This window comes from Streptopelia decaocto, assembly GCF_964273445.1.
Source record: "Streptopelia decaocto genome assembly, chromosome: 7".
Lineage (NCBI taxonomy): Eukaryota > Metazoa > Chordata > Aves > Columbiformes > Columbidae > Streptopelia > Streptopelia decaocto.
This window is the reverse complement of record NC_138661.1, coordinates 16,640,330-16,654,472: the sequence shown is the minus strand read 5'-3', so window position 1 is coordinate 16,654,472 and position 14,143 is coordinate 16,640,330. Positions and strand designations below refer to the sequence as shown.

At 46.7% G+C, this 14,143-nt stretch overlaps 1 protein-coding gene across 2 annotated transcripts in view; it reads right to left on the bottom strand.

Moving 5' to 3' along the window:
- The window catches only part of ASB2 (ankyrin repeat and SOCS box containing 2), a 35,155-nt gene extending 22,822 nt beyond the window's left edge, over window positions 1-12,333 (bottom strand). The window contains exons 1-3 of one of the 2 annotated variants that reach the window (XM_082057676.1): window positions 12,182-12,333; window positions 5,672-5,923; window positions 3,983-4,087 (exon numbers count right to left, since the gene is read on the bottom strand). In XM_082057676.1, the coding sequence (XP_081913802.1) occupies window positions 3,983-4,087; window positions 5,672-5,904 (338 nt within the window). In that variant the 5' untranslated portion in view covers window positions 5,905-5,923; window positions 12,182-12,333. The remainder of the gene's footprint in view (window positions 1-3,982; window positions 4,088-5,671; window positions 5,924-12,181) is intronic. The other variant, XM_082057677.1, reaches the window with a different exon arrangement.
- Between the last annotated feature and the right edge of the window lie 1,810 nt (window positions 12,334-14,143).

Below are 14,143 nucleotides of genomic sequence, written 5' to 3'. Positions count from 1 at the left end.
GTCAGGGGCCTCTGGAACCCTGACTGGGACCTGGTGCTAAGCTGTGAAGTGGTTTGTACTATGGTCCATTTGAACACAGCAAACCACTGTAAGGCTATATAGGGTCAAGTAACTTCTAGGAACAAACAGCAAAAGGAATGAAAAAATATTTGGGAGAGAATATTTTAAAGCCTCTTAGGAGTAAAAAGTCATTGAAATGTGTAGAGTAACTGCAAAGTGTTAAAGTAGTATTTCAGTTTTTAGCAGTGAAAAGAAAAGTAACATGAAAGTCACCTTTTTAATGCTATTGAATTCTGAAGCTTTCAAGAAGGGACTCACTGTGAAAATCTACCAAGTGTGCTCCATGCCACCTAGAAGTGGGACAAAAGGAGCAGCCTGCAAGCGAGCTTCGCCCTGACAAGCCTTCCCTTTGCCAAGGAGGCATTCTGCCCAGTCTGGGCAGCAACCCATGTCTCTGAGCTCTGCAAGAGCAATCGCAGAGCAGGGCTGACCTGGGCACACCGGTTCTGCTGCAGAGCCACAGTGAGAGCTTCTGCGGGACTTCCCGCTCTGCTGGAGTCCCAGCACTGCCTGACAGTCACCGTACATGGTACCACGGCCCAGCAGTGCCCACAGAAGGGCCTGTCCCCCTCCTTCCAGCCTGGCTGAGGCTGCCGGCCGCACAGCAGGAGCTGGTGCCCTGCAGCCCATGCAGGCAGGATCCTCGCCTGTGGTGGGCAGCCCTGTGCTGTGCCTTCCAGCGCTGGCACCTCCTCGTGCTCTGCTGAGCTGTGCTGGGAGAAGGCAGCCACCGCATGGCTGAGCTCCAGGACAGCAAACACCACAAAGGAAGAAGCATTTTTTTCAGTTCTAATGGGGACTTGCAATAAATGAACATGAGCTATATTTTCAGAGACTGAGAACAAGAGAATGCTGAAAACATACGAGAGTTTTTGGTTTGAACTAGCTTTAAAATCTTGCAGCCTTGAAGGCAGAGATACTGGGGAGGGAGGTGCATGTCTCAGAGTAGGAATACAGTATGTGATGAAGGTCATGCAGGGCAGTGACGATGGGAACAATCAGAAACTTTGGTTATGACAGTAGGTTTACAATGCCATGACAGAGCGAGATCAGATACAGGAAAATATGGGCCTATGACAGGAGTCCTCACAAAGCAGACCCTTGGTACAACGTCTGCATGTAGCGCAGGTTACAGGAGCAGCACCAGATTTCATTGCCTTGCAGGGGCTGCACAGGTCAACAACCTGAAAATCACACAGGCTTCATTAATTTCAGCTTGCCCAGAGGTACCCAGTCTGTGCCATAAACACAGATATTAGCACTGAAAAAATTCACCAAATTGCTTCTTTGAGGATAAACTCAGGGCCTGGGGTAGAAGCAGGTGAACACAACACAGGTGCCAAGAAATAGGAAAACACACCATTTCCCAGGTGAAAAAATACTTGTTCCCTCTTGTTCCTTCTCTTTAGTTGTAAGGAGTGGTCTCAAGACAGCAGGGTCACAAAAATAGCAACACTGGAATGGGGAGAGATATGGGACACAAAGCCAGGCATTTAGCCTGAGGAGATAACAGGCAGGAGATAGAGCAGGCAGCTGCCTCCCTGGCCACAGCCCAGCCAGGAGGAACTGCCTGACCTTCTATTAACTGCTGGGCTGATGTCCCAGGGACACTGCTGTACCTCCATACCATATAGAGTACCCTGCGGACTAAAACCGAAGCTGCTAGTTTTGTGTAGATAATAGATTTTTATACAGGCATTTGAAATTGAGCATTTTGTTGAAGGCAGTCAACAGCAACAACTGGCGTATTTAGCTGGGAGAGGAGGAGGAGATGGGGATCTTGGTCTTTAACAGCCTCTGGCACAAGGCTGCTGAAGACATCTGTTGTTTCTATGCAAAGGTTCATGTTACACATGCGGGGCTCCTCGTTTCCACCTCGGGATTCAGGCACAGGATAGTGTTACCAGTGCTCTGTGAGTTACGGCGTGCCAGGTGGGCCATGGCGGGTCTACGTGCATGTGGCTGGCATGCAGCAAACGCAAGGTGAACCACGTTTGTTGAGACCTCGGTGGAAGCAGTGGGTACCTAGAATCTGTGGTAGGGTTAAAAATGTGTGAAGAATCAGTTACTCTTCTGCTCGAGCCCTCAGATGTTGAATGAAGCAAACTTCTGTCGGGGTCCTTGACCTTAAATGATTCCCCAGTAAGATGAGGGGGTTTGCTGGACCAGGCTGTAAATGCTTTAGCCAAGGAAATTCCAGATCAGTACAGAAAGTTTAATGAATCTCCATGTGAAATCCTTGTTTTCTGCTTGGCTCATAGTTGGCTGCTATAAAAAACCAACACATTCTGCTGCTTGGATTTCATCAGCTATAGAAAAATAAGTATTAGAACTATGGAAGAAGCCTGAAAATCTGATGAAATCTTAACCTTATAGGTGAATCAAAAGAATTACTGCATTTCAAAGGCCAGTAGCCAAGAAAATAAATACTCATTGCAGAAGAGATATATAGTAGAGACAATTGTGAGTGCTGAAGATGTTCAGTGAAGCACAAAAAGATTCAGGAAGCTCCTTCGGTTCCTGGCAGCCTGGTGAGAAGCAGGCAGCATGAAGGTGAAGGCAACTGTCATCCCTGCCCGGCTTTGAGACCAGGGCTATAAAACAGCCATGTATCATGCTCTTCTGTGGATTCCTAGGCACATTTTTGCTCTCACTGGGCAGCAGAGGAGGACTAGCTCTCAGCCTTATCCCAGTTTCATTGTGGACTGAACTCTATTGAGCTCAGTGCTGCAGAAAAGTCTGCCCTCCAGCCATCGCACCCAGAGCAGGAGAGAGGCATGCAAGGTGTGCAGAGCACCTAATGAGAGGATGCAATTTCAGTGTGGCCAAGGGGAGCTGGCAGGTGATGAGGGTGTGGGAAGCTTTGTGTTTCAGCAGGAAGAGGTTTCCACATGTGTCAGGGAGGGCAATGTCAATGGAGAGCTGGGTACAGAGCCTGGATCAGCCAGGGTGTGGGATACTATAGAGCTTGGTGAGGGATGAAAGGAAGAGTGGTGGAGGGGTTTTCTGCAAGACACAGAGAAGTGCTGCCTACAACGTTTTCCTCTCTTCATCTAATAAAAGCAGGTGCATGCATCTGTTCTGCCTCAGAGAAAGCTGTAATAAACCCATCATGGTGCGGCATTTCCACTACACACAGGCACCTGGGCAGAGCTCCAACCACTTGCTAGCCTGTCTGCTTTCCCCATCCATGACTGTGTAAACCTGAGCTTATTTACAGTCTCTGCCAAAAGCAAAATGTGGCCAGGAGGATCAAAGTCAGTCAAGCTGGTTCCCTTCTTGTGCAGGTAAGATGTGGTATGGCTCCCCAGCAGCCCTCCTCAGTGTGGCAGGACAATCAGGTATTGCTGTGAACAGGCACTGCATCTTGGGAGCATTTATAAAATATTTACTTTGAAGGACTGGACTTTCTTACCCTATTTATATACTGCAATAAAATGTTTGTTTTCCCCACCATTGAACCATGAACTTAATACCAATGCAGTTGCTATCAGCACCTGCCTGCTTCATCTACCATGTTGATAGAGGAGCCAGCCTATATAAATAAACTCAGGCATCCCTTCCCTGCTGTCCTTGTCACCACAGAGCTACCAAATGACCCAGAGTCCCCAGGACACATGCACTGGAGGGATGGACAAGGATGAAGGAGAAGAGAACAAGGGAGGTTTGGGGTAGGTCGCCTGCAAGAGCCTGGGCATGGTCCAGGGCGGCTGGGAGGTTGGAAGGAAGAGTGGGAATGCAGCAAGGGTGCTGTGCAGGTATCAACAAGACCTCTCTAGGCATTTAATGAACTCCTCCAGATGACCATCACCATTTCCCCCCCACCAGACACCATCGCCACCCGGGAGATCTGGCTGAGGGGGAGAGTGGGCAGCAAGGCATGTTTTGATTGCAGGGAAAAGCGGGAGAGAGAGGCACTTACACGGGCTGGGATGTGCTGGACATGCTGCCGTCGTACCTTCGTCTGAACCCCCAGGCTGCCCCTGAGCTGGATGGCTGAGGACGGCCTCTTGGCTGGGCCGCCAATCTGGAGTGGCGATGACATGAATGAAATAAGGAGAAATACTCCGAATAGGAGAAACAGGTCATGTTGAGGCAGAAACAGAGACACACATCCACAGAGACGGAGTGAGAAAGCCTGTCGGTCAGGGCTTTGAATAAAAGCAGATGGCCACGGGTTGCTCTGTGCTGGATTCAGCTGCTCGCTCGGCTCGAAATTATTTTTGGCCCTCTGAGGAAGCGTCAGGGGATTCAAATGACCATATAAGACAACAGTGAGGTTAACCCTACCACCACCGCACAGGAAGCAGGCATGAGGCGAGGTGACATTCATCACCTCCGAAATGCCACGCGAGCAGGTCAGAGGTGGGGGTGGAGGAGGACCCAGGGCCCCCCGGTGCCGGCTCCATTTCCAGCCCAGCTCTCGCAGGTGGCAGAAGAGTTCAGCAATGCTGGAGATCTGGAGCTACAAGCTGCAAAGGTTTTCCCTCCAGTGAGAGGTCAAAAGCTGCTGGGCTGAGGCAAAGGCAGGGCAGGTTAATGAACAGAACTGCAGACACTGTCTTTTGCCAAAATAGCAGGTGTCAAAGGACTTTCTACGAAGACAGGACCAAACAGCCAGGGAAGCCCTTATTCTCCCACGCACTGGGTCCCTGCCACAGAGCTGACGGTACAAGGGCACAGTAATGACACTGAGAAGCCATGACCTTTGATGGGAGCAGGACTGCCTGCTGTACAGCATCTTGATTCTATAGCTATGAAACTCACTTACTGCTCATCAAATTGTCCCCAGTTTCCCAGCCTTGGAAACCAGTCACAGGTGGTAATGAGTGAGGTGTCAGAGGACAGTGGAGTTATGAGAAAGAAGGAGGAACAAAACTTCAGTTGCTCCCAACTTATTACAGAAAAAATAGTTTAAAAGGATATTTTTCTATCTTACTTGGTTTTAGGGTGACTTTGTAACCTCTTCCTCCCCCTGCCCCCATTGAGAAATCTGCCTTTTAAAAAATGAAAGGAGAACAATATCTGGTTTGGAAACTGTCAGCAGATCTCTCTAACCCACATCCCGGCATCACAGAGGAGGGAGATGCTGCCACGCTTCTTGTCTGGAGCTGCTGTTAGCTGAGCAGTGAGATTGAGATCAGACTCTGATCTGAAATAACTACATCCTTTCAGGTCTGCAGTATATAAAAGGTAGCCAGCTCACACTGTTTTATATGCCTGGTTTTGGCCTCTCCTGTGTTTTCCCCTAACAAATGCTGTGTTCCCTCTCTGGCAAAGCTCAAGCCCAGCATCCAGCATACCCATGGGGGAAAGGAGCTGCTGGCTTCAGCAGGCTTGCTTTCATTCAGGAGGCCTTATAGCGGTGTCCCTTATTTTATTTGTTGCTTAAAACAGGCAACAACAAGCAAATTCTCATTTTGTTGCAGCGGTGTAAATTGTTGACCTCATTGGATTTATAGCAGACTCTGGCTTTCAAGCTAATGACAGACTCGCAGAGCAGCCGCTTGGCAAAGCTAATTAGAAAGCACGTGTCCAGACAGGGGAAGCTGTTTGGCCCTTTCCAGGCAGGGTGTTTGGGCTGGGGCAGCTCTGACGGGCACTCACTCACCTTTGCCACGGGTAGATGCGGTAGGGCGGGTTGTGGCTGCTGGCGCGGCTGGGGGACGCCTCGCCAGGACCTCCCACCAGCGGCTTCTGGGCAGCTGCTGGACCCACCGGGTCCTCTCCCAAGCTCTGCTGGATGGCCATCTTTATAAGCTCGTCTTCACTCAAGCTACTGTACAGACTGTATTCCTCAGAGCCTATTGTTTGTCTTTGAGTATTTGCTGCCATCGTAGCCATTTTATGTTATTTTGCTTTCCTGTAGGAGAAAATTGTGATCATCAAAATCTGGAAAATGAAAGAAAGAAACTCAACTATCATGTGCTTTTGTTCAGCTCTGCCTCTTGATTAGACTGACTAGAAAACCTTCAGAAATCCTTCACCAGTGAAAGAACATTATCAGCTAAAATCTGCATGTGAACTTAATGAACTAACTCATTTCTATCACATAGAAGTAACTGATTTAGCTGATATTTGAAAAAGGGAAGGGAGCTGCTGCAAGCAAGGCAGGTTTTTATCTACTTATTCTGGTTACCACAGCTCAAGAGAAAAGTAGGTAAAGGAAATCCCCATAAGATTAGAGATACAACTTTAAAATGAATTTGCCTAGGAGAATGCCAATAGACATCTCTCTCTCTTTTTTTTTTTTTTTTTTTTAAATGTCTTGCTCTAATTGCAGAAAATTAAGGGAAGAGATTTGTCTCTCTGCTGGTTTTATGCAAGGGCAGGTTCTCCACCATGAAGTGTAAAGAGACTGTGGAGTAATTTTTTTCCACTTTATCTGGAGATCTCTTGAGCAACATGCAAAACTATTCTTTGAAGTGACTTTCTTTGTTTCACACAGCTAGGAGAGCAAAATGACACTGCTCAGTTTCGCTTCTGATTTTTTTGCTTTTTACAGAACAAAATTTAAGGTCATGAGCTTTAAGACTTATGGTCAGACCCTCTTACAAAAACTGGTGGTTGCGAGCTGGAAATGAGAGTAGGAGGAAACATCAGGGCACACTCAGCAATCACAGAATGACTGTAAACCATCACCGCAGTGTGGACTCAAAAAAGGCAAAGGCAATCCAAAATATTATCATAATTCCAGCAGTGATAGGGAAGTACCAATGCCATGAACAGGTCAATGCTCTAGCAAGAGCCCATCTAGGTGCCAGAGAGCACTCTGGCTACCAGTGTTCAAGAGTCGAGGGCTTTTTTTCATGGGAGGAGATGGAAAAGGTTGCCTCTTCTAAGAAGATGAGAGCCAAGAGGGAATAGGTTTGCTTTTTATAAGTACAACAGTGAGAGAGAACTGTGTAAAATAACAGAGAAATCTGGGACGAGAAGCAACGGGTACAAGCTGCCTGCAGATAGATCAGGGGAGGACAAGGACCCAGCAGAAAGATGCTGTGGAGGCACATCCCCAGGCACAGACAGGCAAGGGACTGGCTGAGTGCATCAGCATGGCTGGTGACAAAGCTGCCTGTCCCCCACCCTGGGACCATCAACCCCTGCAATCCCACAGCAGGGCTGGTCTCCAGCTCCCCACAGCCCTGCCCAGCCATGGGCCTTGTTGCCCTGGGCCCCCTGGCAGAGCCACACACGGGGCTGGCAGAGCCACCCCGCCTCCTGCTGCTCAGGACCTGCCCCCGCCACGCTGGGCACCATTGGTGGTGAAGCCGGCACACATGACCCCTCTCTCCGCAGCCCTGGGCTCTGTGCCTGCTCCCTAAGTGCCCAGGGCAGCCTGGTTTCCCAGGGACTCTCACCCACATCAATGGCAGTGGGGTCCAGAATGACACAAGCCTTGTGCCAGAAGACTGCCCTGCTCCTGTAGTCCTCACTGCTGTGTACAAGGCCAAGGGACAGTCCTGACCTGGGGGAAATGGAAACTCCCCAAATGGCAACAAAGCCTTATCTGTACATGTTGAGACACTCATGTTTGTTCCCCTAAACATAATAAAAACCAAGACAAACCAAAATTAATACAGTTTGAAGAAACTGCAATTACTTAAAGTAAGCCATAAGCAACATAAAATCTTGGATTTAAGCTTTTCACTTCAGAAATGGTGATATCTCCCACATCAACAACCACCTCAGACTGCAAGCATACACCAGAAGAAGTGGGAAGAGTTCAGGGTATAGGGAAGCCCAGCAGATTTCAGATTGACATTATTACTTTTAACAATGAATAACGTATTTTACAGTCATGAAACTGCCAAAATAAAACCCTCTGTTGTTATAAATAATGCAAAAATGTTTGTTTTTCATTTTCTGCCAGATCTCTCGTGGCTGCCATTGGTTACCTTCGCCCCTGAGAGCTGGTGTGCCTCAGCTCTGCTATGACCCTCACTGTCCCAAGAACCAAGCCCAGGCATCAAGCCGCTGATAGATCCCACACAGAGCTGCTGCCTGCCCTGTGCCCCATCCGCTCTAGTACCTGTCCTTGGCTGCGCTCCAGTCCATGGCTGGCCAAGAACCATGACACAGCTTTGTTTTCCCAGCAGCTTCTGCTGCTGCTTGGCTTACTCAACTCCTGGCACCCTGGGCAGCACTTCCATAGTCTGTCAGCCCACATACTCACTCAATAACCGGTGCGCTGCAGATGTGCGAAACCCACAGGCTGGAGTCAGAGGGCTTGTCTGCAGCACCCAGCACTGCAATGCCTAAATGTAGCAGAACCCTAAATTACTTCCCTGCAACAGACCTGGCCCTGATGGTGACTCAGAGACCTAAACTAAGCAGTTAATAGAGAGGGCAGGATCTGATTGTAAGTTCGTAACGCAGGTGATGCACAACAACTCTTTGGAGGAGGCAAGAATACAGATGAAATTGCTCCTCTTTGGGGGCAACCTCTGCCAGTGGAGCATGGGACACAGACCCCTCCTCTTTATCCTCCCCAACCCCACCACCAGCATCCTGACAGTGCAGGAGGCAGAGCAGGCAGGGGGTCCAGCCTCACGTGCATCTGAGCTGGGTGTTGGAGTCCCTTTGCGGGCAGGCAGGACTTTGAGGAGCACACAGGAGATCGCTGCCAATGTGAATCTGCACTCTGGCACAAAGTAAAAAGTGGTTTAGGTGCCTCATGAAATCCCCCAGTGGATCTAGGTATAAAAGCAATATCTGGACATCTTCCCCTCCCTTGTTCCTTTGTTTCACACCTTGTGGAGACACAGGAAGGGTGAGGGAGATTTTGAGTTTGGGGATCACTTCTATTTTACCCTCTTATTCTTTGCGTTGGTTAACTGGTTCCTACCCACTCTTAGGGAAAAGGAAGAACCTCCTCTGCCTGTTGGTGATCATCACTACTCTAAATATTTTGACAGGAGTCCCACAGAGTGCAGAAACAACAGTGCTGGCTGCAGATCCTGCCACTGACTCATCCTGCAAGAAGAAACATTGTGGGGCCCAAAATAGAAAAAGCTTTCAGTTCTGCTCATCTGACTGGCACAACCCCAAAGAAGGTGTGAGGCTCATGTCCTGGGGCTGCAGAAGCCTTTGGGTTGGTCCTGATAGCCAAGGGCAGTCTTGGCTGTCCTGACCCCTAGCAGAGATGGTTCCAGTTGGGCTTCAAGTCATTCCTGCTTCCCTCTGCCTGTCTCCCCTACCTCAGACTGACCTATGGGGTGTGTCTGAGTTTGGCAGGAGGCACCACACATGCCTCCTCTCTACAACTCCCCGTGCCATGGCCTTGAGCAGAGCAGAGCCACCACTCTCCCCTTCCCTATGGAGATGCTTTTGTTTGAAGCTATAGAGCCACAAGGATTAGGCACTATTTCAGCCTATTTCTGTAACAAGCCGTGATGAGCCAGCTGAGCTGCAGTAACAGACGGAGTGTGTCTCCTCAGCTGGAGGCAAATGCAATGCAGCCTGATCCAGTTTAACCTTCTTCTACCACAGCTGAGCTCGGTGGCATCCCTGGTGCTGTTGTAGCTGCCCAGACCTATGCTGGCTCAGGTGACACAGTAGGGTTAAGGTAACCACATCAGTGGCCCGTGGTGAACTAGTACAACCTTATAAAAGCCCACTAGACCAATGCACTATAAGCTATAAGCTTCTGTAACAAAGGTGTGAGAAAAAACAGTCTTTGTTGGTAGGAATGGTTGAATCAGTTTGGATAAAATTCTTCCAAAGTGGTCTTTCTAAATGCAGCTTGAATCTATTTGCTTGTTCTAAGCCTGATTACTGTATGTTTAAAGTACTGGAATCAGATTCATAAGTTAAATGCTGGGTTTACTGTTCACCCTAATTTCAGGTTTTTGAGGGACGTTTTAATGTCTGGCTGTCCCCTGCATTTCTCTGGCAGCCCATGAGCTGGCAGGTAGCACAGAGCATTGCATGTGCTATAAGAGTAGAACCTGATTTTTAAAGCTGTGGGTATAGTGCCCTTATTATTCCTTAGATGTCACTTTGCCTTCAGGTGTGCATGGCTTCATTAGTGATATCTCTTGGCAGAGACACATCTTAGGATACTGCTGCATGTGCTGCCATTTAATAGCTCAGTCTGACAAGATCTTCTGGATCTAAATTTACCATCATTTCCATATAGGGACTGATCCTGATTTTTAATATTACCATCCTGGTTTCAGTGAGAGTTTGTTGATTTAGTTGTAGAAATCAGGTCTGTGTTATTCAGAGGTAACCTGACTGCATCCACCAACCAGAAGGTAAGGTTGAAAATGAAACGTTTGTGCCTGGACCAGGCTGTGAGCTCTGTCCTGTGTTAATGAGCAGTTGTACCTGGCAGATCTGGGAAACCAAAGGTACAACTCACCAGGGTGACTACTAGTAACCACCCACATTGTGGTAAAAGCCACAGACAAACACAATTAGTTTGCTACTGTAATTGGCCTACAAGCTCTGTCAACATACGGTGTTTGGGAGAATGGGCCTCTGATCCCTGATGCAACATAAATAAACAACAAGGATTACATCTGGCTTTGAACATGCAGAACTGCTCTATTCAGTACCATTAGCATCTGAAACAACTGGTCTCCATTGATAGTACTTCCTTATAAAAAGCTTAGCAAGGCTGCTTGTCCTCCGTCAATAGATCCCAGGCAGCAGAATTAGCAGAATTACTTATTGCTTTCAGAGAAGGGTGGCAGGTGAGTGACAAGGTCATTAAGGGAGTAGAGCCAGGAACTCTGCCTGCCTTTGCACTGAGTTTACCCCAGTCAGCTTGTAACTCAATACAGGACCTCAGTATTTATGGCTCAGTCTGATAAACCACATTTCTAAAAACAAGTCTTTGAGAGGGAGGAGAAGAGAAGAGAAGAGAAGAGAAGAGAAGAGAAGAGAAGAGAAGAGAAGAGAAGAGAAGAGAAGAGAAGAGAAGAGAAGAGAAGAGAAGAGAAGAGAAGAAGAAGCTTGCTCATTTTGCTTTTTGTAAGGGATGACTGAGTGCCAGCTTCTGCAGACAGATATGTGTTTGCCCTTCCATGTGTTTGCCTTTACTTCTGAAAGCAGTGAGAGTGCACATAGGGAGAAGGTAAATGTGACTGGAAGTCTTCACAGTAAACCAAGCCTCCACTTCAGCTCTTCCTGCAGCACCTTTCAGGTCAGATCCTCTGCTAGCAATGGAAATTAGACCAACTGACAACCCTTAAAGTGCTCACATTTTTGCTGTTTTTAAGGTCGGTTTCCAGATAAATCTTTGTAGTTCTTAAAGGATATTATATTGGATCACTAATTCTGGGAAGCAGGTTTTGTTATTGTTGGTTGTTTTTCATTTGGTTGTTTTGTTTTTTGTTTTTTGGTTTTTTTAAATAGTAAGATTTTCAGTGCCCATCAGATCTGCCAAAGCTGGCACATGAGAAGGATGACACCTTGTGCTGTCCAGCTGTAGCAAGAGGCAAATATATTTTGTAATGATGACTTATGCAAAATGCTCATGTTCCAGCCCAGTGCTGAAGGAGCAAAGCCAGGCTTCCTAAAGGAATCCTCCAAGCAAACAAAACCCCTTGTCCAGCCCCAGCTGTCAAAACAGGTCACCTATCAGTCTGACATATGTTACAATGCCATTAATTCGTGACTCTCTGCAAATCTTTACTGGAAACGCATACACCTGCAAACTTTTATTTCTTCTCAGAACACATTAACTCAAACAGCATTCCGTGCAATATTACCTTCATGTCATATCGACTGGAAATTTATAAATGAAATAATTCATTTGGTGATGTCATTTTTTTCCCCTCACACTCCACCTTGTGCTCTACATTGTACACATATGTTGTAACAATTATTTCTGAGCAAACTATTTTAGGGATAAAGATATAAGCATCAACTGCAAGTAAAACAAGGAAAAGGGAGAGCTACAGTCTTCTTAATACCAGTGAGTGGTTTATGACTTATCTGAAAAACAACAACAACCAAACACAAACCAAAACACCAAAAGCAAACCGCAAAATCTCCCAAGACTGTGTCAGGGTGTTAAGTTACAAACTGCTATAGGAATAAACATTTGCATAGACATAGCAAACTGACAGATTGAAAATGATAAATAAATTAAAAACATGCATATTTGAATTACCTTTTTGTTCTGCAATAAAAGGGTAATAATACTGTTGAAATGGGTTATCTTCTTGATTAGGTCTCAATTCAGAAAATCCTTGCTGGTATTCATCTCCCTGCTTTGCCTGGATGTTTCGATCAACTGCAGGACAGCTTTGAAACACTCCCGCTTTGAAGCCTGGAGTTTATTTCTGGATCACCCCATGATCAGCAAATACAAGCCAAAATATAAGTTGTTCTGAATCTCAGATTTCCTGTTTGAATATGCACGGCAGAAACTTTTACTCATCCTACAGTTCTTCGTTGCATTATCTGAAGAACTTCACTTCATCAAGCATCCTGTAGCTAAATGACACAAAGCTGACCTTTCTATTACATCATTATTTATTGTCCCTGACAAGTGGACCATATATGGACATGTTTCTGGAACCTAAAGAGAAAAAAAAAAATTGCCTTATAATTTTGAAGTAAAATATGTTGTCTTGGAGTTTTATTTACTTGAGGAGAAGGGAGCTCAATTTTCTTTTAGCTGCTGCTTGATAAACAAAACAGGCAAACATTAGGTGAGTATTTATTGATGTTTTAGAGTGGTTCACATATTTTTAAGGCTGCAAGTTTGAGACTTCAAGATTCCAAATGATGACAAAAGCAGCTGTGAACCTTTTCCAAGCAGTATTTGTAAGAGCTTACTACTGGAAAAGAACTGCTCTCGTACCACATAAACGTGAACAACAAACCCTCTGTCAGATTCCTCGTGGCCATAAATGTGAAGTGGTAGCCACCTTCCCCACATCTGGCAGAGGGCAAACTGGCCAAGGGAGAGATAGCACTGATCCAGGGATGAGCTAGAAGAAAGCAGTCAGGCACATAGGGGAGAATTGACACTGTTGGATTAGCTGGGACTTGGGGATAATTCTCAGTTTGGGATGGTTTCTATGTGTTTGCCCAGCTAATACGATGAATGAAGAGAAACAGTAAAATGCAGTACTAAAATGATGCCTATGTGTTTTCCTTCAGCTCCTGCATCACTAATTCCCGTGGCAAAACATTGCATATGAAGAGAATAAAGCCTAGACTGCATTGGGTCTGGTTTCCTTTCAAAGGACTTTGTTGAGCCTCAGGCTGGCTATACTCACCTGTCAGTGCATAAACACCCCTCGTCCAAGGCTTAGCAAGAGCAATCTTGAAGGGAACCAGTTTAGCAAGACCATACCATCCCCTAATGGGAGATCCTTTCCAACTCACCTCCTTTGCTTTTAGTGTCTTTCAGGACCAGCATCATTCCCTCTCTATGCTTACTCCTTGATCCGACTTGCTCTGGCATGACAGGATGGCAAGTACGTGACACGTCCCCCTCCTCAGCTGCCGCCAAAACCTTCTGCCCCTCATAACTAGTGCTAGGGCTGCTGTTTTACCCAAAGTTAAGGACATTCGGCAGTTACTGTGGGAGGCAAAGGAGCCCTGGATGTCGTCACCAAGACGGTGTGAAACTCTTACGCCCTTGACAACATGTCAACCTCCGTGACTTTTGAAAAGCACCCAGGACTTTTCTCCCTGATATTACTTTCGGATTATAAACAGCCTTGGATTAGAACCAAGAGTGAGTATCTAGCATATTTAACCCTTCTGCTTGCCTTTTGTCAGTCTCTCATCAGATCCACACCTTTGGCACTCTATGGCTGGCTTGATGTCTCACTGAACTCAAGAAAAAATGCCGATATTATGATGCAGATTCACGCTTGGCAGAGGCAAGGGTACCTATGTCTTCCAGGATGGACTGTTTGATTAGAAAAAATATAGTAGGGCTCAGTGGCTGTGAATATTGCAGGTGGTTCCCCCTGCTATTCACATCAAGCACCCTGCACTTCCCTCCTACACTTCTGGGTTTCCTTGAAAAACCCCGCGCACCTCTTTGATGTATTTGGAGCTCCTATGAATGCTACTGCACCATTTTCCAATAAAAGCACATGACTGTGCTTCA